At 36.5% G+C, this 23070-nt stretch overlaps 1 protein-coding gene across 6 annotated transcripts in view; it reads right to left on the reverse strand.

The window, feature by feature from the left end:
* Positions 1 to 23070, reverse strand: part of CREB5 (cAMP responsive element binding protein 5) — a 262831-nt gene that overhangs the window by 45522 nt on the left and 194239 nt on the right. For all 6 annotated transcript variants that reach the window (XM_026673604.2, XM_087946881.1, XM_087946882.1 and 3 more), the window contains 2 exons: positions 12529 to 12655; positions 10203 to 10313 (listed from right to left, as the gene is read on the reverse strand). In XM_026673604.2, coding sequence (XP_026529389.1) covers positions 10203 to 10313; positions 12529 to 12655 — 238 coding nt within the window. The remainder of the gene's footprint in view (positions 1 to 10202; positions 10314 to 12528; positions 12656 to 23070) is intronic.

The following is a 23070-nucleotide window of genomic DNA, read 5'->3' on the forward strand; positions in this document are numbered from 1 at the left end:
CACAACTATAATGACGTGGGAAAATACCCGAACAAAGCTGAATACCATACATGTAAGTACCCACAAAAACTTAAGAATATATATAAGAAAGAAAACATATATATATATATATATATATATATATATATATATATATATATATATATATATATATTCTTAAGTTTTCGCTGGTACTTACATGTATGGTATTCAGCTTTGTTCAATGATGTGGGAAAATACCCGAACAAAGCTGAATAACATACATATATACATATACATATAAATACACACACATACACACACACACACGCATATATGAATGAGATGATGAATGAGATTTCATCAAAACGTTGCCTAGATACGTCCAATCTTACGCGGAGAAAACCCGAATAACCAAAGATCCATATATATATATATATATATATATATATATATATATATATATATATATATATATATATATATATATATATATATTTGTTTTCTTAAGTTTTTCGCGGTACTTACATGTATGGCATTCGGCTTTGTTCGGGTATTTTCCACGTCATTGTAGTTCTTCTCTTAAAGTTGTAGACGTTTCAGCAGAATCTCATCTGCCATCATCAGGCTTCTGTATAGTGTACACTATACAGAAGCCTGATGATGGCAGATGAGATTCTGCTGAAACGTTGCTACAACTTTAAGAGAACAACTACGACGTGGGAAAATACCCGAACAAAGCCGAATGCCATATATATATATATATATATATATATATATATATATATATATATATATATATATATATATATATATATATATAATTTGCTTTGTCAATCACTTACAAGATAATAGGTATAAGTATAAACATGAGTAAGGATACAGGAAATAGGTACGAATAAATGGGGACAATAGGACAGGGATAGTAGGCATGATTGTGCACTTATGCACGCCCCTTAGAGACCTCTTAGGAATGGGGATAGTGGATAGTTTGGGTCAATAGTGGATAGTTTGAGGTTAAAAGAATGGGGGTTAGAGGATGTAACAACAGAGTTAGATAACTGACCACTCTGTTGCTGAAGTTGTACTTTCTGCAATCAAGTTTGGAGCAGTTTACATTGAGTTTGTATCTGTTGTGAACTCTTCTGGACTAGCTCAATTGTATTAATGTCTGATATACAGTTCCAGACTGATGAGCTGTATTCAAGTATTGGTCTAGCAAAAGTTTTGTATGCTCTAGTTAGCAATTCAATATTTCCAGAGGAGAAGCTTTGTAAGATTAGATTATAACTCTTAATCCCTTTTTGACAATGCTGTTACAGTGAGCTCTGGTGCTTAGGTCGAATAGTCCAAGGTCCTTGACAGAGTGAGGATCGTAACGAGGTCATATCCGCCTAGCTTGTATTTGGTGTACTGATTTTTTTTTTACCAATGTGTAGGGCAGATAATTTCTTGGTTGAGTTTGGAGAACTGGAGAAAGTTATTCTTTTACCAATACAATTGATTATTTGTATTCCCTCCAGCTTTAAACTGGGATCACAATATGTTATTATTGTCACAGCCATTATATATTTGAAAAGTCTTGACTTAACTAGCCATTGTCCTATCTAGTAAATCCGTTGTTGCCCACTAAAAGTGCAATAGACAAGGCATTATTTCCTGAAGATGGCCCACAATGAAGTACATTTGTGAGGTAACAGATCAGGATTTTGAAAGAACTTTAGATATTCTCTGAGAATACATCAGCTAAAATGCTACTTATATTCACATTAGTCGCTGCAAGGTTAAATAAGGAACTGGGAAATCTAAATGAGATGTGTGCTTTGCATGAAGCCCATCTGATCTGACTTGGCATCTTAGGCTAGAGTAAATTTTAAATAAATTAGAAACTGTTGTTTTGTGTGCTGTATGAACTTATTGTTGTAGCTTGTGGGCTGCCAAAGAGGACACAGTTTGTAAACGATTCATAGTTATTCATAGTTTATGATCTTGACTTGTAAAAGATCTTGGATTCAAAATATTGCAGCCACAAATAGTCCTTTTTTGGGGGGGGGCTTAGAAAATTGCTGTAAGAAATGCCAAATGATAGCTAGCAGGTATATAGCTTGTGTATATACAAAACAGTAATGGATTGTGGGACATTGGAGGAGGACAAAATATATTGGTAGAAAACCTGCCAAGGGTATATCAGGGGATTTGGATCTTCCAGCTTCTAATTTAACTTCTTATTAATTTCTATTTCTTTCTGTTTGTCTTGATAGGATGGAAAATTGTATTTGAATATATGCTTCATTTATGTGATATGAATACATCATGAAACAAAATAGAAACCACTGAACAATTCATTATTTGAATGGGCAGCTCAATCTACAATCTTGATAATATTTCAGACTATAGATTAAGCTGCCCATTCAAATAATGAATTGTTCAGTGGTTTCTATATATTTTGTTTCATGGTGTATTTACAAACTGTGAGCACTTATGTGGCTATATTTTATTTCATCTTCTACTTTTGTAGTATCCCAGGTTCATCCAGGACTACTCTGGTGTTTTTCATGAAAGCAAGCCTACCATGGTAGACAACTTTTTGTTAAATTCTTGGAAAAGATATACATCTTTTCCCTGGGATGTCTGTCCAGTTATACATTTAAGTTGTTATTCATTCCTGCAAAATGGAAGCAATAGTGGGTCACTTCAATATACAAATAAGTTGACATGTTAGGAAAGTTAACTAAAAAGAGCAAGTCCCAAAGATGATTGTGAAAAGTTATAAATCATATGGTGGGTTGGTGGGGGAAAGATTTGTCTCTTCTAGAAGAGCCAATAGGAAAATCTTTTAAGTATCTTTCCCAATCATGATTTTTGGAGTAGGATTCTTATTCTCTCTCACCATAGGGCCATACACTACTCCAGAGTGGGGCATCTCTTTCCACATGAAACAAATTCATATCATATCAATGAAGCAGTACACTTGGTGATGGTTTGTCTCAAATCTATATCAACTGAGAAAATATATCTTTTCATTGGTATTGCCCCATCTAAGATTATTTATTTATTTTGTTTGTTTGTTTGTTGAGCATGTACTAGTAACAAATATAAGTATAAACATGATTATTAATACATGAAATAACAGGGAACATTAGGATAGGGACAATAGGGATGTTGGTGTGCTTATGCATGCCCCTTACAGACCTCTTAGGAAAGGGGTGAGGTCAATAGTATACAGTCTAAGGTTAAAGTTTTTGGGGCTTGGGGAAGAAACCAGTCAGGTAGTGTATTCCAGGCATGAGACCATCTGATGCTTGCTTTGAATACTCACAAGAATTTTTTTTCATTTCAACTCACATTTGTGTTCACATGTAGGTTTGGTAATATCATATTCTCAGTTTCACATTAATTCCAGTGGGATCTTCCAAATGTTTAAATGTCTAAAATAGCTTTTCCTAGACCTGTGCAAATTATTTTAAATTACACAAATATTTTTAATATGTCTGGCTTCTGACAGGACATCAGTATATAAAGGAGGATGGCACTAGATATTTCTCTGCCAATTTTTCCCATTTCCTCTTTCCATTCCCACTTTTTCCTTGAAATAACCAACCTTATTATTAGTTCAGAAAACAGTGTTCCTTTCATGTATTTTGTGTTTTATTGAGTTAAGCATTTTATAAAATTTACAGCTCCTAATTTGAATTCCTCTGAACATATGGAATTATAGAGACAAGGTCTTGTCTCTTACCCCTCAGTGTGACTGTGGTGCTCCTTGACAAAATTTCCATCACACTGTGTCTGAATATCCTTCAATAGCTTACAGCCCCAATGTCAGATTTTTTCAACCTAGACCACCCTGTAACACTATCTAAAGGTACTCATCAGTAAACCTGAGTCAATTCAGTGGGATTATTTTAAGTTAAACTGCACCATTTTTCAAGAGGAGGAAACTAAACAGGATTACTTCTTCAATTTGTATTTTAGGAGGATAATAATAATTTGAATTATTTCTAGAATAATAAAATATATGATTGGGTAATTACAACAGCAAAAAACACATTTTTTCTTTCAAGTATATCTGCATTTAGTGATTTATAAATATAGCGTTATGGCCTGGATAAAGATTATTTGGTTGAGTTTAGTGATACCAAAAAATTCAATATGACTTGGCCTTGAATTTGAATTTTCCACTGTGGAGTACTTTGCTGTGATATGATATAGGCACAAATCATCTTAAATTTTCTTCTACAACTTGAAATGTAACTGTAAAGATTTAGTTGACCCAAAGATTGTGGTTTTGCTAACCCTGTGCAAACATTCTTATGCTGAACATACTATGATAAAAGTATAATCAAAATCCAATTTTTTAAATTAAGTCAAAATTGCATGTTCTCGATTAGGCTTCTCCAAATTGTTGTCTTCCATTTCCCATGATTCCTAAGTATCATCATTATTCTATGCAAACACACTGATATTTTACCAAGCGTTGTAAAAATGAAGGTAGAGGCTCTTTAGGCAATTAATTTATTTATTGCCTACAAAGTATTAGTTGATTATTGAAAGTTTTTGTTAATCAAAATAATTAAACAGACTTTAGTGATTTAGCTCTCTTTCAGAGTCACTTCTCTTTTCCATTATTTTTTGCATAATAGTATCACCAACCATTTAATAAGAATTCTAAGTAGCCCTCAAATATGGTACAATATTAAATGTGGCAGCAACTAAATTACATAAGCGAATCTCTAAACTACCTTTAAATATCTAAACCACACTCATAAGACAGCAGACCAACAATAAGCATAAATAATACCACAATGATACACAAAGAACCTTCTCAATACATGCATAATACAATACAATACAATACTACTAAGAGTACATTGAATAACAATTAACACGTGGAAACCATTTCTTTAAAAAGTACTCAAAAGTTTTTTTAACAAACTTGGGAATGATAAAGCTACATGAATCTCAGGAAGAAAAACTGAATTTTATAAATGAGGGGCCACCACTGAGAAAGGCCTACTGTACTTGCCTATGTCAACATACCACATTCCAAATGATGAAAGACATCTCTGAAAACAAACAGGCTTCTTCCAAACTCTTGCCAGAAAACCTTTTAAATACTAATTCCGAATTGAGCTGTGGGAAGTTTGCCCAAGACTAATGAGTCCTAGTCCATCACTTGGTGGATTAAACCTGAATACATTTGCATGTGAATAGCTATGTAGAAAATACTTCCTTTACTTTTTGAGAATTCCCATACAAATTTCTAGGCAGCATTTCAGGAAAAAAAGGCCCTTCCTGAGTACGAGACAATGAATATCTTTTGTGATGACACCTGGTACCAGTAACTTTAAAATAAATTTACACTACTGTAAAGCAATCCTGTTTTTTAGAATCTTGCTAACAATTAATCTAATTAATTTCAATATCCTGCAATATTTGTATAACATGGTCCTTTATTTTAATTCCTTTGTTTTAGCCATTGAATAAACACTGTTATTATTTTTATCATGTCTTTGGATACATTTAAAGTTATGATTTTTGTACTATATAACAGTTTTTGAATTGCTGTTTTAAGACAGCTTAGCTACAAAACTGAAGCTGCATTTGTATTCCCACTGATATGGGAATAAGATATTTAAAGGAACTAGATTCAGTAAAACTAAATTGCATCTGGATTGCACCATAAATCCTGTTATTAAATCAAGGCTTACTTTGGATTGTATGCTAAATGAATCAAATTTTCTGATCCCTTGTTCAACACTTCCTCCAATTCTTGCCACATCACTGAGTATCCATGCACCTTGTTCTACCTACTTGGTACTGCCACATCTAAAGAATCAACAACATTTAATTATTACAACCTTCATTACTCAAACTCTAAAATTATTGGCTATGTAGCAAGGCAAAAATCAGTGTAGCATCATCATGCTTATGTGTGTCTGATTTCACATTGCTCCCAAAATGTGTAGCTGGAAAATGAAAATGATGGTTGATTTTAATCCAGTGCTTTATAAGCATGCGTACCTATTCAGAAAAGACCACAAATGAAGGCAGAGTGGGAGTGAACATTTCATGACAAGCACTTTATAAGTTTGTATAACATGCTATTAACATTCTGTTCATGTCCAATAGCCCCCAAAGGTTGCTTAACTCTGTTACATACATATATATGTTGAATCTAAATAGCACTACACATTGTCAAAATGAATGAAGCTAAATAGCCCTGCATGTTATCCAAAAATAACTCTGGAATGTGTCTAATAATGATTACTTCTGCTGTATTTTATTTCTTTATTATTTTCCTATATCTATTTATCATTCCGATTTTAATTCTTCTGTGATAATATTTCACTGTGATTTACAGTATTGTTTTCTATTACAATGTTAGTTGCCTTTGGGATCTAGACAAAAGCATAAGATAGAATATGAATAAATACCTTATCCAAATGAATGGCGATCACCCTTTTATCAAGCCTGCTGCCAATTGAATCTATACTAATCTAAATATAACTTCTTGTGTTAATCTCTTTATTCTTATTATTTTAGAGAAAATAATTTCTTGATCAAGTACAAGTTAATTTATAGCTGTCTTTCCTGTACAAACAGCTAATGGATTTTTATGTAGCTTCTTCTAAGTCTTTTTCTGTATAATAAGTTTGTTTCTGACAAGGACCCAATCTGGCAGAAAGCTATCATTCCTAAGAATGGATGATATCCTTCAATATGATTACAAAGCATTTTAATACATCCTAATAAATGCTCCTGTAAAAATGTTTGGAAAATACAATAATGTTCCCAAAAATATTCCTAATTCCTATTATGGCTAGGGAATGACAGTATAATAGAAATCTTCCTTGGAAAAAGCAAACTGCCATGAAAATTATCTCTGGAAAATGTCTACTTACACTACCAATATCTTAATATTGGAGACTGGCTGGAATAAGGCAGCTATTTGGTTTTATTTATAATTGTCTACCAGATAACTATTATATTTTGTGATTTTTATAATAGACCCATGTAAGAGGCATGCTACAGGTTTGCAATCCAGCAGGTGCTTTACAGCTACCGATAGAAGGCTTGTGTGAGAATTGCATAAAAGTATCTGGAAAAATTGCAGTCCTTGGCAGCCTTGAAAATCTTAGTCCCAAGATTTACTATGCTCCCTGGGGTCTCAGATAATTAAGCAAGGCAAATATATAAAAGGCTTCCTAACAACCTGTTCATCTTGGCTCAACAATAATTCCTGGGGCCACACTTCATTTACATAGCTGTCGTGTGGGGAGATAGTGTGGTAGATTAAGTATCTTCCTTATGGCTGAACTCTTTTTACCAGACATCCAGGAATAAGTATGCCTGATTTTAATGGCTTTTTCAGCTAATCTAATTTGCTAGATTTACAATATATCTATCATGAAGCTTCCCTGACCTGCTCCTGAGTTGCCATAGGCAGGGGGGATGGGAAACCGTGCCTCGCAGCGGCACCAAGGAATTTACTCCTTAGTCATAACAAGACCAGTCTGACCAAGCAAATCAAGGCCATCTCCATGGATACCAACAATGGCTGGATGGTGACAACCCGTGAAATTACCTCATTGGTGAATGTGATGGGTCACACACTTTAGGGGAGGGGGAAACAGGGTCAGAAGCAAGGTGCAAAAGGAGTGAAGTCAGAATTGACTTCACCTAGGTAATGCTGACATGATGCTCCTAATAAAAGACTGGATTTTTATTGCCAGATGGCTTGAGACTCTTAATTGCATTAGGGCACTAGTCAGAACCCTGACAATATCTAATTTACATTATATCTACACTATATGCTTAATATACAATAAATCTAACAAATGTAATCTATTTAATCTAGATTTCTAATCCAGAAATCTATTTTATTAGATTTGCAGTATAATTCTGAACAATGAAACTTTCACTTGCACAGCTTATTGAGCATGCAAGCAATTTACAACAAGCTATCTTACAAAGTGGAAATTAAATTCCGCACATCTTAACATGCAGCCAAATTTTAATTTAAGTATAGAACCTCATACCATGACTTAAATGCTATTTCTGTTTAAATCAATTAATTCTACCGTTAATGTCATTCTAATATATGCTGTTTTCTTTGAATTATCTGATGTGGAAGGGCTTACCAAACCAACACTTTATATATCTAGGCCCTAAACCAAAACAAATGGATTCAGATTAAAATGCAATCCTCTTAATCTCATATATTAAACAATAGTTTTCTCATTGTAAGCATCAATACTTTCCTTTTTAAATCTTCAGAAAAGGAAGGCAGAGAAGGCAAACTAAATCTAGAAGTTTTAGTTTCCAAAAGAGTTGCCAGGGTGGTGTTTCTTTTCTTGAGCCAAGAACTATTTTGCTTGGCTTGATATAGCTTGGTTTGACAGGAGAAAAAACACAACAACAACTTGCCAACTGCCTAAGATTTAATAAGCTGAGCTGCAAATGCTATTGGTTTTTGGCACATCATGATGCCTGTATACCACACAACATAGGAACCAGAGGTTTACTTTGGCTGTTGTAGGCAATGCTTTTGGCCAATATATGCTCTTTGAGCCAACCAAGGGTATGTTTAGAGAGCGTGGTTTTAGCTGAGGTGTTAAAAAGCTTGGGTTGGCTACCTAGCCAACATTTGTACTGAGGGAAAGATGTGACCATTCATGTCTACTCAAACAGGGCATGAAACCTATTGGCAGGAAAACATTTCCCTTTACCCCATATGGCAGCATGTCAGGAACTTCAAAGGTGCCCATTGGCTTCCTTCCAAACCAGCTCTAAGCATAAGCCAGTAATGACAATACAAGGTGCTAGGTCATCCTTTCACCCCAATATAGAACCATCCAATTGTGCTGATATGTTATCAAATATGCATTCTAATAAAAATTTTACAATTTGTAATCCATACCAAATGGGGATGGTTTCATAATGAGGAATCTTAGTTTTGTATCTAGGCAAAGCACTTTGGTGTATCTCTCTCAGGAATTTATTTTTACAAAAACCTACATAAATCTGATTCTTATAAAACCCTACATACTTCACAAACTAACATCAGGATCAGAACATGGGTATCACTTCTTTGAATGGTGCAATGTATTTCTTAAGTCAAACAGCAATAGTTATTTAAATGGCCACCGAACTTGTAAAACACCATTCTGATTGGTTCACAGCTATAATAATAGAAAGTCAAAGACAGTAATTTAGTTTGATTCATTTACAAATGTATGCTTCTTTGACATATTTAAAAATATATTTAATTTTCATGAAGATCTTTTTAAAAATGTCAGATGAATCAGAAAGCTGATGGATAATGACAGTGACAGTGAATAGCCATAATAGCAAAATAGAAATGTATTTTTACCATAATTGCCATGTTGAAAAACTCAAGATCACTGGTGGGATTCAAATTTTTTTACTACTGGTTCTGTGGGCGTGGCTTGGTGGACATGGCATGGCTTGGTGGGTGTGGTTTGGTGGGTGTGGCAGGGGAAGGATACTGAAAATCTCCATTCCCACCCCACTCCAGGGGAAGGTTACCACCGGTTCTCCCACCTACTCAAAATTTCTACTACCGGTTCTCCAGAACTGGTCAGAATCTGCTGATACCACCTCTTCTCAAGACAGCTAACAGATACTCAGCCAAGAGAATCAAACCTTCTGATACTGGAAACAAGATTCCTGCCATTTTATCAGCCTTTGGATTGGACTTAATGTTTTGTATATGGGACAAAATAGGTAGGGCTAGGGTTTCCTGTTTTTTCCCTCTGTCTTTATATGGGGACCAGGAGAAATGTGTGTGGATTTTTATGTATACATTTAAGGATTTATAGCATTTTTTCTAAATATTTCCCATCTTAAAGTAGTTTGATTTATGCCATCAATTTCAGTAACTAGGGTTGGAGATGGTTCTGGAGGTGCAGATGTTATAAATGTTTCTGTTACCTTCCTAGATTAAATCAGTCAATGCCATAAATGTGCAGAGACAAGACAAAAATATAATTTTGTCTCACTCCCATTAAATATTTTCCTCATCCAGTTTTCAATATTCAAGCATAAAGTGATAGCTAAATATCCAATTCCCACCATTTTCTTGGTAAAAATGATGACTGGCAAGATCTGAAGCTGTGAGGTGAGTAGCCCAAGCATAAATAATCATATAACTAGAAACCAAATACTCACTTTTCCCCTTGATTTAAATAGGACAATATGAGTAGTATTCAACATCTTACCATTTTAGCTTCTGAATGCATTGGAGCAACTTGAGGTGAAGCACATGGATTACTGAGGTTTGGACTTTGCATTCCCATGATACTTGAGTTCATAGACATCTGTCTTTCCATCTTGAGAAGTGAACAGAGAGAAGAAATGAATTTTGGCATGTGGAAGATAAATCTAAGGACCAAAGATAATTGTAATTTTCAAATGACGTTGTTTTTCTTTAAATAAGCAAGAGATGAACTATTAATTAATGTAAGAGTAATTCTATAGGAAAGTCTTATCGAGTTCAGTGTTTTGTTCATGTATGTATGTAGGGTGGGAGGGAGGAGGGAGAGGGAGAGAATAGAATAGAATAGAATAGAATAGAATAGAATAACAGAGTTGGAAGGGACCTTGGAGGTCTTCTAGTCCAACCCCATCCCTAGGTAGGAAACCCTACACCATTTCAGACAAATGGTTATCCAACATCTTTTAACAAACTTCCAGTGTTGAAACTTTCACAACTTCTGGAGGCAAGGTGTTCCACTGACTAATTGTTCTAACTATCAGGGAATTTCTCCTTAGTTCTAAGTTCCTTCTCTCCTTGATTAGTTTCTGCCCATTGCTTCTTGTCCTGCCCTCATGTGCTTTGGAGAATAGCTTGACTCCCTCTTCTTTGTGCAGCCCCTAAGATATTGGAACATTGCTATCATGTCTCCCTTAGCCTTTCTTTTCATTAGACTAGAGTCATACCCAGTTCCTGCAACCATTCTTCATATGTTTTAGCCTCCAGTTCCCTAATCATCTTTGTTGCTCTTCTCTGCACTCTTTCTAGAGCTTCAACATCTTTTTTACATCGTGGCAACCAAAACTGGATGCAGTATTCCAATGTGACCTTACCAAGGCATTATAAAGTGATACTAACACTTCATGTAATCTTGATTCTCTCCCTCTGTTTATGCAGCCTAGAGCTTTGTTGGCTTTTTTTGGCAGCTGCTGCACACTGCTGGCTCATATTTAAATGGTTGTCCACTACGACTCCGAGATCTCTCACAGTTACTACTATTGAGCAAGGTACCACATATACTGTACCTATGCATTTGATTTTTCTTGCCTAAATGTAGAAACTTACTTTTTTCATCATTGAATTTCATTTTGTTAAATAATGCTCAATGTTCAAGCCTGTCAAGATCTCTCTGTATCTTAAGCCTATCTTCTGGAGTGTTGGCTATTCCTGCCAGCTTGGTGTCGTTTCCAAATTTGGTGAGTTCCCCATCTATCCCCTTGTCCAAGTCATTGATGAAGATGTTGAAGAGTACTGGGCCTAAACAGAGCCTTAGGGTACTCCACTGCATACTTCCCTCCATGTAGATGCAGTTTGATTGAGTAGTTACTTTGAAAGAAATTTATCTTTTCATTAGAAGTACAAAGTCACTTCGGTTTGAAAATTGTTATAATAGCAATAGCATTTAGACTTACATAGTGCTTCACAGCCCTCTCTAAGTGGTTTACAGAGTCAGCATATTGCCCCCAACAAACTGGGTCCTCATTTTACTGATCTCGGAAGGGTGGAAGGCTAAGTCAACTTTGAATAATTTGTCTTTTATATTGAAAAATAACTTAGGTTAAGTAGATCTAAACTATTGCTATTGCTAAACTATTGCATAAAATTATGGTTAATGCTATCTAAATTATCTGGAATATTCGAAAAGTGAGGCTTTCCCCAATGGGATTGTTAAATTTGGTAGGTATAACCCTCCAGGTTCCTATCTTAAATTAATTAAGAAGGTAAAAGTAAAAAGATGTTCCTGCACCTGCAGTGCAGATCTTGGTAGATTTCATGATATGTGTGTATGCATGTGTATGCATATATGTATACACATATGCACACAAACACACACTACAGGGAACAGAGCCAATAAAATTGAACCTTATACGAATCAGAATAAAAAGTATGTGTGTGCACACATACACATACACACACACATAGGAATATATATATACACATTCACAGATTCACACATTTCTATAGCACATAACTGAAGTTTGAGATTTGCTACCATAAGATATGCTTGCCATCAACTTGGGTGCCTTAAAAATGGGATTGCCCTAATTCATGGGGGTCAATGGTTATTAGTTCTCATGATAGTTAGGATGCCTCTGAAGGCCTCAGCTGGGTGTCTAGTGGGCTTCCTTGTCCGGCCACTTTAAGGACAGATTGCTACACTAGAGGGACCAGGAGCCCGATCTAGCATCATTGCTAATACGTTTATGCTAATTGTGCATAAATAAATAAATAAATAAATAACATTATTTGCTATTTTTGAAACTATACATGTAGAAAAGCAATATGCTTACTGGCATCAAGACAGCAGAGGATCCAGGCATTGTAGGATTAGGTAAAGTCCCAGGCATAGAGGCAGGCATGGGCTGTCTTTGACGGTTGTGCAGATGTAGCAGTGATGATAAGGAGCCTGGGACAGGCCTATAAAAGAGGAACATGGGAGAAAGGGTTAAATATAAAACTTCAGAAGAAAACAATTGCAAATTCAATTATTCCTATTTCAAAATTATGAATATAAAGTTAATATGTTGCAAAACAATACTCTAATGATTAAGATCCAGAATAAAGAGTGTCTAGTCTAGCACTATAAGAATTCTGAAGTGCTTCTTCCCCATATCAACAGGGGTGAGCTGCTGGGGATTTGCAGGTCGGGAAATTCTCTAGCTAAGATTCTACACAGTGCAGAGAACTTCCTGGCTGGCTCCGCCCCGCCCACCCCACCCCTCCCAGGAATCTCCACATGTCCTGTTTTGGATCAGGTAAATGCAGGGCTTGCAAGGAGGCTCAAGAAGGGTGAAAAATGGGCCTCTTGGAAGTTCAGGAAGGCTGGAAACGGGCCCATTTCCGGCTTCCAGAGAGCCTCCGGAACCCAGGGAGGCAGTTTTTGCCCTCCCAGAGGCTCAAGGAAAGCCTCCGGAGCCCGGTGAGGGCAAAGATAACCCCCACCATGGTGCAGGAGGCCGACTAGGCCATGCCACTATGGCCACGCCCACCCAGCAACCAGGCAGAGAACCCGTTGCTAAAAAATTTGAGTCCACCCATTTCAAACTGCTGGGTCTGATGATATAAGCTGGATGGTTATTTAGAATTGTTTAGGAAGTAGCTGGAAACATTTAGAATAGTTTCCAATTTATTAACAGATACCTAATGGTGACAACAATAAAAAAAATTAAGTACAAGATGCTGTAGGACAGAGTTTCCCAACCTTTCTGGCTTTGTGGACCATTTGGGGGTGGAGAGGGAGGGAATGGTTCCTTGCAACATTTTCTTTATTCATACTGTTGATTTTTATAGCAAGATATAATATGTCATTTTTACTTGAAACTGATATTATTTAAGTCATATTCTAAATAATTTTCAAGTGATTATATATTTCAACACTTTCTAAATAAAACACATCCTAAAAACTAAATTACTGTAGACTCATGAAAACAAAGCCTCAACAGTATCTCTAGTGCAGGCTTGTTACTATGAGCTAATAATTTCAGTCTTTTAAGCAAGCACAGTCTTCTTTTCTTAATCATTGTGCATCCCTAGGCAAAACATTTCTACTGAAATCCACTGAAATCCATTAGAACAAGGCAAGGTGTATAAGCTAATATGGGGCTATTCAGCCACTAAACCAACTCCAGAGTGTTCTGTACCGACATATTTTATATCTTCACATACACTTGTAAAAACACTGCTTTAGGTTAAAATCCGTTTAAGTTTTGCTTTTCAATTAATATGAGTCAGAGTCAGAGGAAGCAGACAATAAACTAAACAGAAGTTGTTTGGATAAAGAACTTCTAATTTTTGGTAATTGGCTTAACTTTTTCTATGTTTTCCTCAAAAATGTACATAATGTGCATTTTCTTAATGTTGCAAACTTTATTCAAGTATTGCCTCCAAAGTCTCATATTGCCTGAGATTAGTCTAATGATTTTAAGTCTCTGTTTTTTCATTTTCTCCCCTAAAGTATGTCACCACGGTAGAAAGGCAAAGAATGCTAATAGTGGTAATATTTGATTGCCTGTAATTAAGATGACTTTGTATAAAGTGGCCTGAAATTGGGACAATTCTAAATAATATTCACTTTGACAACAGAAAACTAAATTAAATGCTTTACTTTAATGCAATTATTCCTATCTTCTAACCCCCCTTCCATACAATATATACACATTTTCTCACTTGTATAAAATATCCTCCCTATATTTAGCTTTAACAAAGCAATTCTACTTGTGCAGCAAAGCATGTACTATTCTTCGTTCCTTTCCAGTTACAATTTGAGCTTGCTATACTCCCTTTCAACATTGCAGCTGATTTTGTGGTTAGAGTCCATTTGTTTTCACATCAATGAAATTAATTTCCATTGGAAACTGCATCTGAGGCATTTAATCAAAATGGGCCTAAAATAATCCTGAAAAGCTCATCTGTCTTCCAATCTATATAGTGTTTTAAAAATTGGACATGTGCCCTGCAATAATATTGCACTTTACAGAGCTTAATGCTCTGTACTTCTAAGTATCAGTTACATCAAGACACTGGTAAATTAAAACAGTTCAAGATTCTGATTAACATTGATTTTATAAATATATAGACAAAACTACTGTAACTATATCTTTACGGCAAACAAAATGGAATTTGAATTGTTTGGTAATGAGAAAGTATTTAATACAGGTATATTTCCTTGTTGTTAAAATATATGACAGGAAGCATCCATGTTCAAAAGAGTGAAACTTCAAGCAAAGTTGTTGCAGAATGAAAGATTTTTTTCTCACCAACTTTTCTCAAATTTGTTCTGAAAGGTTAAATTTGATGCCAAGTAACAGACATTTTGTATTGACATAGATATAACATTATAACACATTGGAACATGGATCCCAATTCAAAATCAGAAAGTATATCTTCAGGAAGCTGTTTCCCAATTTCCCCCCTTAAAGATAAGTTTTAAAGCAACTGTCAGCATGTCCAAGAATGTAGAAAGTAGGGTATAATAACGTTTCTCTTCAACAACAAACCACAGAGACATATTACAATTTCTGATCTATAAAAGTGCAATGTGAATATGCACAAATCTAAGAATTAGTTGTGTAAATTCTCTGTAAATATTAAGTATAGTTAATCACAGCTTGACTAGGTCTTTTCCCCTTTTTTAACTCCATTAAGTTTTTTAACTTGAATTTTTATTAACATTTTATGTACTTCAATTTTAAAGAGTCTTTGAGTCCAGAAGAGATAAACATTCCAAAGATTAGTTTAATATACCATGTAAGTAGCTGGGAAAAGCTGATAGTTTAGAAAGAACTAGTAAATATGCTGCCAAATTCCAAGGATCAAAAGGAACTGGGAAAAGCCTGCATGCATATGTAGCCTCACAATGATGTTCTTGTCTGGGTGATATGTTCTCCTGTATAGTCAATATTTTTTTTATCATTGCACCTGCTTTTGGATTGCACCCCATGGGGGTCTGCATGGTCTTTACCTTCACTGCCTTCAGGCAATCTTTAACAACTTGGCTGTTTCTCTAGGCCTGGGGCCAAGAGGTTTGGACAGGCCTCATCTTAGCAGCAGGTGTTATGGAAGTATGTTGTGGTTTTGGTGGTTTTCTCCCAAAGGCCAATCATATTTACACTACATTGCACACTATTCTATATACATTACATATATTATAATTTTGTGAAGCCACTCCAGAGTCCTTATGTAATTAACTAACAAACAATATGCCAGGAACAACAAGGAGTGTCTTGTGTTTATATGTTGCACTATGATGTCGTTCATGGCAAAGGCTTACAGTAGTCTTTGTGTTCATTTAAATAGTGCTGTATGAGCTAGAATCCTCTGCTCTCCTCTGCAGGTAAGTTGACCAGGTCTTCAGAAATATCACCACTGAAGAAAGAAGGATCTGCTTATAATTTGAATTCCACATGCTAACATGCTGTCTGAAGTGAACAAAATAATGAAATGAATTCTAAATGTAGAAAATAGAAAATGGGGGAAATGCAATTATTGTTAATTCAGCCATAGCTTTGTCTCACTATCTTCACAAGTAGATACAGCAATGAACTATATGAACACTTTCCTGCTAGAAAACCTGTGAGAAAACTTGGTCATAATGAGCACATTTCAATCTTGTGTCTAGGAATTGACTTGAAACTCTATTAGTATATTGCTTTCTATGCTCTCTACCTGAATCTATGAACTAATACAGATGGTCTTATATTAAGAGTTAGAGTTGTGTAGGCTCATGAAGTTGATTGAATTCCATATTTACTTTAGGTTACTCCAATCCTGAAGTTCCACAGTAACTAAGCATTTCTCTAAGATAAGCATATAGCCAATAACAGTCTTGATTTAGGAGATGTTCCATGGGAAGGGATGCCTTATGTTTTTAAGTCATGGTAGATCAGCACTGTCTGATTAGTGGCTACATTTTACCTATATATGGGCAAGATGCAAAATCTATTAGATCTAATTGCATTCTAAAATAAAGGAATTGAAATGAGTCCTATCAATTGATTGATACTTGTAATACAGAACACCCGATTGATTGTATCCTCTGTAACCTAGATTACAAATAATATGTGGTATTCAAATATGGCTGTAGAGTTGCAAGATAGATATTTTATAGTGCTATGGAGGAAGACCTGACTCATATTCATAAGGTAAAGTATAAAGTTAATTTAAGACTTATATATGGTGATTTTGTTGCAAAAAAAAAAAAAAAGCTTCCTGCAAGCATTGCATCCTTAAATTATTTCAGGGTTTTTGGGCCTCCCTATACTCCTACTTTATCCTTTTCCCAGAGTTGATTATTCACAAGCTGCTTTGATGTTTTTCATGTTTTTCTTCTTATATCTTTACTACTCTGGATGCTATGATTGATGCCAAGATATATTTGGTTATACTTATTGGATTGGAACTGTTTTGAAGTGTGGTATATGGAATGTGGAGAGCCTGTTTGGTTTATAGCTTTTACTGGGAGCCTCTAGACTCCCAGTAGAAGCTGTTAGGAAGCTTCCTTGGTTAAAAGAGGCAAACATCAAAATAAGATCTAATATAAGATGTTTTTCAAGGTTCTGTTTTCTCCATTCTTTTTAATATTTAAATGAAACTTATGGAAGAGATAATTGGATGCTCTTAACCATATTTTAAAACCTATTAAAGCATACACAATAGAACTGACTGAAAGGATCTTCAGGATTTATAGATGATGAATGAGATGGTATGCACTACATGATTGAAAGTTAGGAACATCAAGATTCATATATTCCCTATTCTGACATATAAACTAATTCACTTTTTCCCACACTGGTTTCATTCAGGAAATAATGTTATAATCAAACTTTGAAGAAGCATTTCAGTTTGACTTACTGGACAGAAATAAACCACTATTTTTGGTTAAATTACAGGCTAGAAATATTTATTGGACTGCTGGCATATTTTGCATCTTGAAGCCATGCTGTAATCACTATTGAAGAATAACTACCATTTTATTTTATAAGACCTACAAAGTCTTTACAAAAGTATTATAGTAAATGAAGATAATGCTAGATCATGTTATTTTGTTGTTTTTTAATTAAATTAAAATAATCTAGAAAAAACTCAGGTTGGATTAGGAACTAGATGGTAAGAGGCTGCCTATTCTTTGCTTATGCAAATTAATAAAGAATAAACTAAGACAGCAAATTGTTACATGTAAAAAAGCATGAGTATAACAAAGGGCACAGATTTTGAAATCATGTGGGGAAAAAATCAACAAATAGAATAGAATAGAATAGATTTCTTTATTGACCAAATGTGATTGGACACACAAGGAATTTGTCTTGGTGCAGATGTTCTCAGTATACATAAAAGATACATTCGTCAAGAGTCAAGAATCATAAGGTACAACACTTAATGATAGTCATAGGGTACAATAAGCAACCAAATCATACTAGGAAACAGTCAATATAAATCGTAAGAATACAAGCGACAAAGTTACAGTCATACAGTCACAAGTGGAAGGGGATGAGTGATAAGGAGTGATGAGAAGATTAACAGTAATAGTAGTGCAGACTTTGTAAATAGTCGAACAGTGTTGAGGGAATTATTTGTTTAGCAGAGTGATGGTTCTTGTGTCTAGTATGTGTTCTAGTATGCATGCTCTATAGCAGTGGTCCCCAACCTTTTTTGTACCAGGGACCAGTTTCAAGCACAAACACTTTTTCAAGGGGGGGGGGGGAGAATCCGAGTTTGGTGGTTTGCTTGCAGATGTTTCATTACCTGACTAGGTAACATCTGATGTTGTTACCTAGTCGGGTAATAAAACGTCCTGCCAGCAAAACCACCAAGTTCAGGAGCGCCTCGGCCCTGCCTCCCTCAGCCCCATCCCTCAGGTGTCTCCCTCCCTCCCTCAGGTGTCTGTCTCGTTCCTCTCTCAGTCGCTCTCTCGCTGCTCCACCAGCCCAGGAAGAAACTGCTTCAAAGAAGCCGGGGGGTGGCTTTTCCTGTCGCCGCAGCTCCTCTGAAGCGCCCGTTTACCCCCACCCCACCGCCCGCCCGTGGTTCAATCCAGTGCTCCGTTCTGCCTGCCTGCCTGCCTTCTTCCTTTCGGAGCAGCTTTGGCTGATAAAAAGGCGAATAGTTATTATTCTCAGCTGAAGATGCTCCAAACAAGGCAGGCAGGCAGGCAGGCAGAACGGAGCACTGAATTGAAGCGCGGGCGGGCGGGCGGTGGGGGTAACGGGCGCTTCGGAGGAGCTGCGGCGACAGGAAAAGCCACCACCCCCGGCTTCTTTGAAGCAGTTTCTTCCTGGGATGGTGGAGCAGCGAGAGAGCGACTGAGAGAGGAACGAGGCGGGAGGAAACCGAAGCCGCTGAGCCAGAGAGCAGGACAGGCTTGGTTGCTTCCTCCCTCCCCTTATTTCATTTGTGTCCTTGATCCCTGATCCCAGCAGCATTCACCGAAGGCGAAGAAAGCCGCCATTTTTTTTTCTTCTTTGCGGCCGGTACAGAGTGCTCCACGGACCGGGACCGGTCCGCGGACCGGTGGTTGAGTACCCCTGCTCTATAGCATCGTTTTGAGGGAAGGAGTTGAAACAGTTTACGTCCGGGATGTGAGGGGTCTGTAAATATTTTCACAGCCGTCTTTTTGACTCATATATAGGTCCTCGATTGAAGGCAGGTTGGCAGTAATTGTTTTTTCTGCAGTCCTAATTATCTTCTGAAGTCTGTGACTGTCCTGTTGGGTTGCAGAACCAAACCAGACAGTTATAGAGGTGCAGATGACAGACTCATTAATTCTTCTGTAGAACTGTATTAGCAGCTCCTTGGGCAGTTTGAGCTTTCTGAGCTGGTGCAGGAAGAACATTCTTTGTTATGCTTTTTTGATGACGTTTTTGATGTTAGGTGTCCATTTTAGGTCATGTGTTATAATAGAACCTAGAAATTTGAAGGTCTCTACTGTTGATACTGTGTTGTCTAGTATTGTAAGAGGTGGTAGTATGGGAGGGTTTCTTCTAAAGTCTACCACTATTTCTATGGTTTTGAGTGTGTTCAGTTCCAGATTGTTCCAGCTACACCACAAGGCAAGTTGTACAACCTCCTGTCTGTATGCGGATTCGTTGTTGTCTCGAATGAGACCAATCACTATTGTATCATCTGCAAACTTCAGTATTTTAACAGGTGGATCATTTGAGATGTAGTCATTGGTATATAGGGAGAAGTGGAGAAAGCACACAGCTTTGGGGGGGGGCTGTGCTAATTGTACAGGTATCAGATGAGATTCTGCCTAGCTTCACCTGCTGATACCTGTCCGTTAGGAAGCTTATAATCCACTTACAAGTGTGTTCAGGTACCGCTAGTTGGTTTAATTTAGTTAGAAGAATGTCTGGAATGATGGTATTGAATGCTGAACTATGCTGAGCTTACTATAATGTGCTCACTACTGCTTGGGTTCCCCCCCCCCTGAATCTTTTAACACTTACTACTTCTCCATTGGGTAAAGAAACACTCTCATGGTCATAGAATCATAGAATCAGGTTAGAAGGAACTTTGGAGGTCTTCTAGTTCATCTTCCTGCCCAAGGAGCTCTTATTCCATTCCTGACAAATGGCTATCTAATATTTTCTTGAAAATTTCCAGCAATGAGCACCCAGAAATCCAGAAGGCAAGGAATTCCTGTCATTAATTCTTCTCACTGTCAGGAAATTTCTCCTTAGTTCCAGATTAGAACACTCTTTAACTAGTTTCCACCCATTGCTTCTTGTTCTGTCTTCAGGTGCTTTGGGGAATAAGTCATCCCCTTTTCTCTATGATATCTCATCAAGTTCTGGAAAACAGTTATCATCTATCTTCCCTAAGACAGATGTTATCATCAATCCTTCTCTTTGTTACATTAGACATATCCAGTTTCCTTAAGCATTCATCATATGGTTTAGCCTCTAGATCCCTTATCTTTTTTGTTGCTTTTGTCTATATTTCAAATGTGGCTTCACTAGTACAGTATAGAATATATTGTTATTTCTTGTGACCTTGTTGCTATTCTTCTGTTGATGAGCAGTCTAGGGCTGCATTATCATTATTATTTTGTAAATGTCACACTATTCCAGCTCATATTTAAATAGTAATCCATAAGGATACCTAGATCCCTTTCATAGTTACCACTGTTGAATCAGGTATCACCTATTCTATACCTGTGCATTTGGTTTTTCCTACCTAAGTGCAGAACTTCGCTTTTCTCACTACTGAACTGCATCTTGTTCAAAAGAGCCCAATGCTCAACATCCTTCTGAATCTTGAGTCTATCTTCCAAAGTGTTGGCAATTCCCATCTCCAGCTTGGTCTTTGCCTAGAGACCAAAGTTTTGTCAATGTTTGACAAACCTATTGCTGGATCTTGTATGAAGTTGCTGTCAGATTAAATCCCCATACCTATATAAAGATGGACCAATGAGTCTGCTGCCTTTACATCTCCTAAACCAGGGGTCCCCAACCGCCGGTCCGCGGACCGGTACCGGGTCATGAACAAGCCTTACCGGGCCGCTGGTTGCTGGGCGCCACCATCTTTTTGGTAAAAAAGCAATTTTTCGTCAAAAAGATGGCGGCGCCAGCGCCGGTGAGCTTTTCCGGGTAGAAAGCCATTTCTACCTGAAAAGCTCACCAGAGCGCTAGCGCCGCTCATTTTTTGCGAAAATCACTTCCGTGACGTCACCGGAAGTGATTTTCGTCAAAAAGATGGCGGCGCCCAGCTGATGCGGAACCGGGCCGCGGCGCCCAGCTGACGCCGGAACCGGGCCGCAGCGCCCAGCTGACGCCGGAACCGGGCCGCGGCGTCGAAAAGGTTGGGGATCCCTGTCCTAAACTAAAGCTAACCCCCAGATCAGTTCCTTATGACAGATCTGCTTTTCAAAACCAGTATAAATATTTCTCCTTTTTCTCACTCCATTTGCTGACCTATGCCAACAGATCTGTAACTATCCCAGGCCACTAAAACCTGCACAAACTCTGTCTTTTTAATATGAATGATGGAACACTAACATAATCTAGAATGTGAAAAAGTGATTCTCCATATTAGGCTATTTCATGCGTGCTTTAACAATTGTGTATGAGAGCTATATTTCACTGACATAAGTGCCTGCATAATGCAACAATGTGTTGAAACTCTCTGGAGAAATCTGTCACTGATTCACAGACCTAAGCAACAGATTTCTGTGGGAAGATTTAGATCCAACTGTAAATTCATTTGGTTCCATGTTTACTCCATTTGTTCAGTGCTTTGTTGTTGTTTTCTTGAATGTATGTCCCAGATGTGCATGAGTATCTATTTGAAGTCACATTGTCTATCATGAGATTTTTCATTTCAAGATGTTAAAATGAGACTATAAATGCCACAGAAAAGTGGCAGAAATCATCTGGTGCCTTTTTTACGTTCTTCTTCTTTCCATTATTAACCATTTCAGATTTGTTTGCTAACTACTCATGTACTAACTGTAACACTTTGAATTAGTCATGGCCAAGTAAATAAACTGAACTGCTACAGAAATACACAGACAGCAAGAACACATATTAGAACATAGTCTAGCAAAAGATTAGAAATACTGTAATTCCATTTGAAATAAATATAAGAACATTAGCACTTATGGAGGGCAGCAGGCCATCTATATTCTTCATCTACAAAATGTTTTTAAGAAAATATGAACAAAGTTATCAATACACATAAACACAGTAGGAAAATAATGGCTTCATTGGAGAATGAAGAATAAAGAACACTAGAAAGAAATGAGAAGCATTAAGCAAACATAAACACTAAATTAAATCAATCAAGAAATAAAATTATTTGTTGAATAACCAGAAAAATAGATGCAAGACTGAACTAAAGGATAGACTGAATTATGTTTATGTTTCCACTAAAATAAATTCATATGAACCGCATCAGGTCTGCCAAATATATATGCATGCCTCTGTCTGTTCATTTCTTCCCCCATCCTATTATCAAATTCATCAGAATGCTGTTTTTATCATATAAACTATCACATGTATCTTTAAAAAGATAGTAACAGAAATACCAGTGAACTTCAAGAAGGAAGTTGCAGTGTCATGTCATCAAATTTCATTAGTGTTCTTCCAAAATATCAGAATTTCAGTTCTTATAATTCACACCCACAAAGTTAAGCTTGGTTCTGAATTTCAGGTTTAATTACAACATTTCTGGACAATTTAATGAATAATATCTTGAAAAAAATCTATACACATGACACTATCTGGACAATAACAAAGCAATTCAGATTTGGCATTTCCTTATTCTGAAACATTCAAATTATCCCAGATCTATATTTAGTATTAGAATTAGTTTACTGCAATATTTTAAGGAAGGGG

This window comes from Notechis scutatus, chromosome Z, assembly GCF_049901735.1.
Source record: "Notechis scutatus isolate UNSWTSFEM ecotype Mainland chromosome Z, rNotScu1.2, whole genome shotgun sequence".
Lineage (NCBI taxonomy): Eukaryota > Metazoa > Chordata > Lepidosauria > Squamata > Elapidae > Notechis > Notechis scutatus.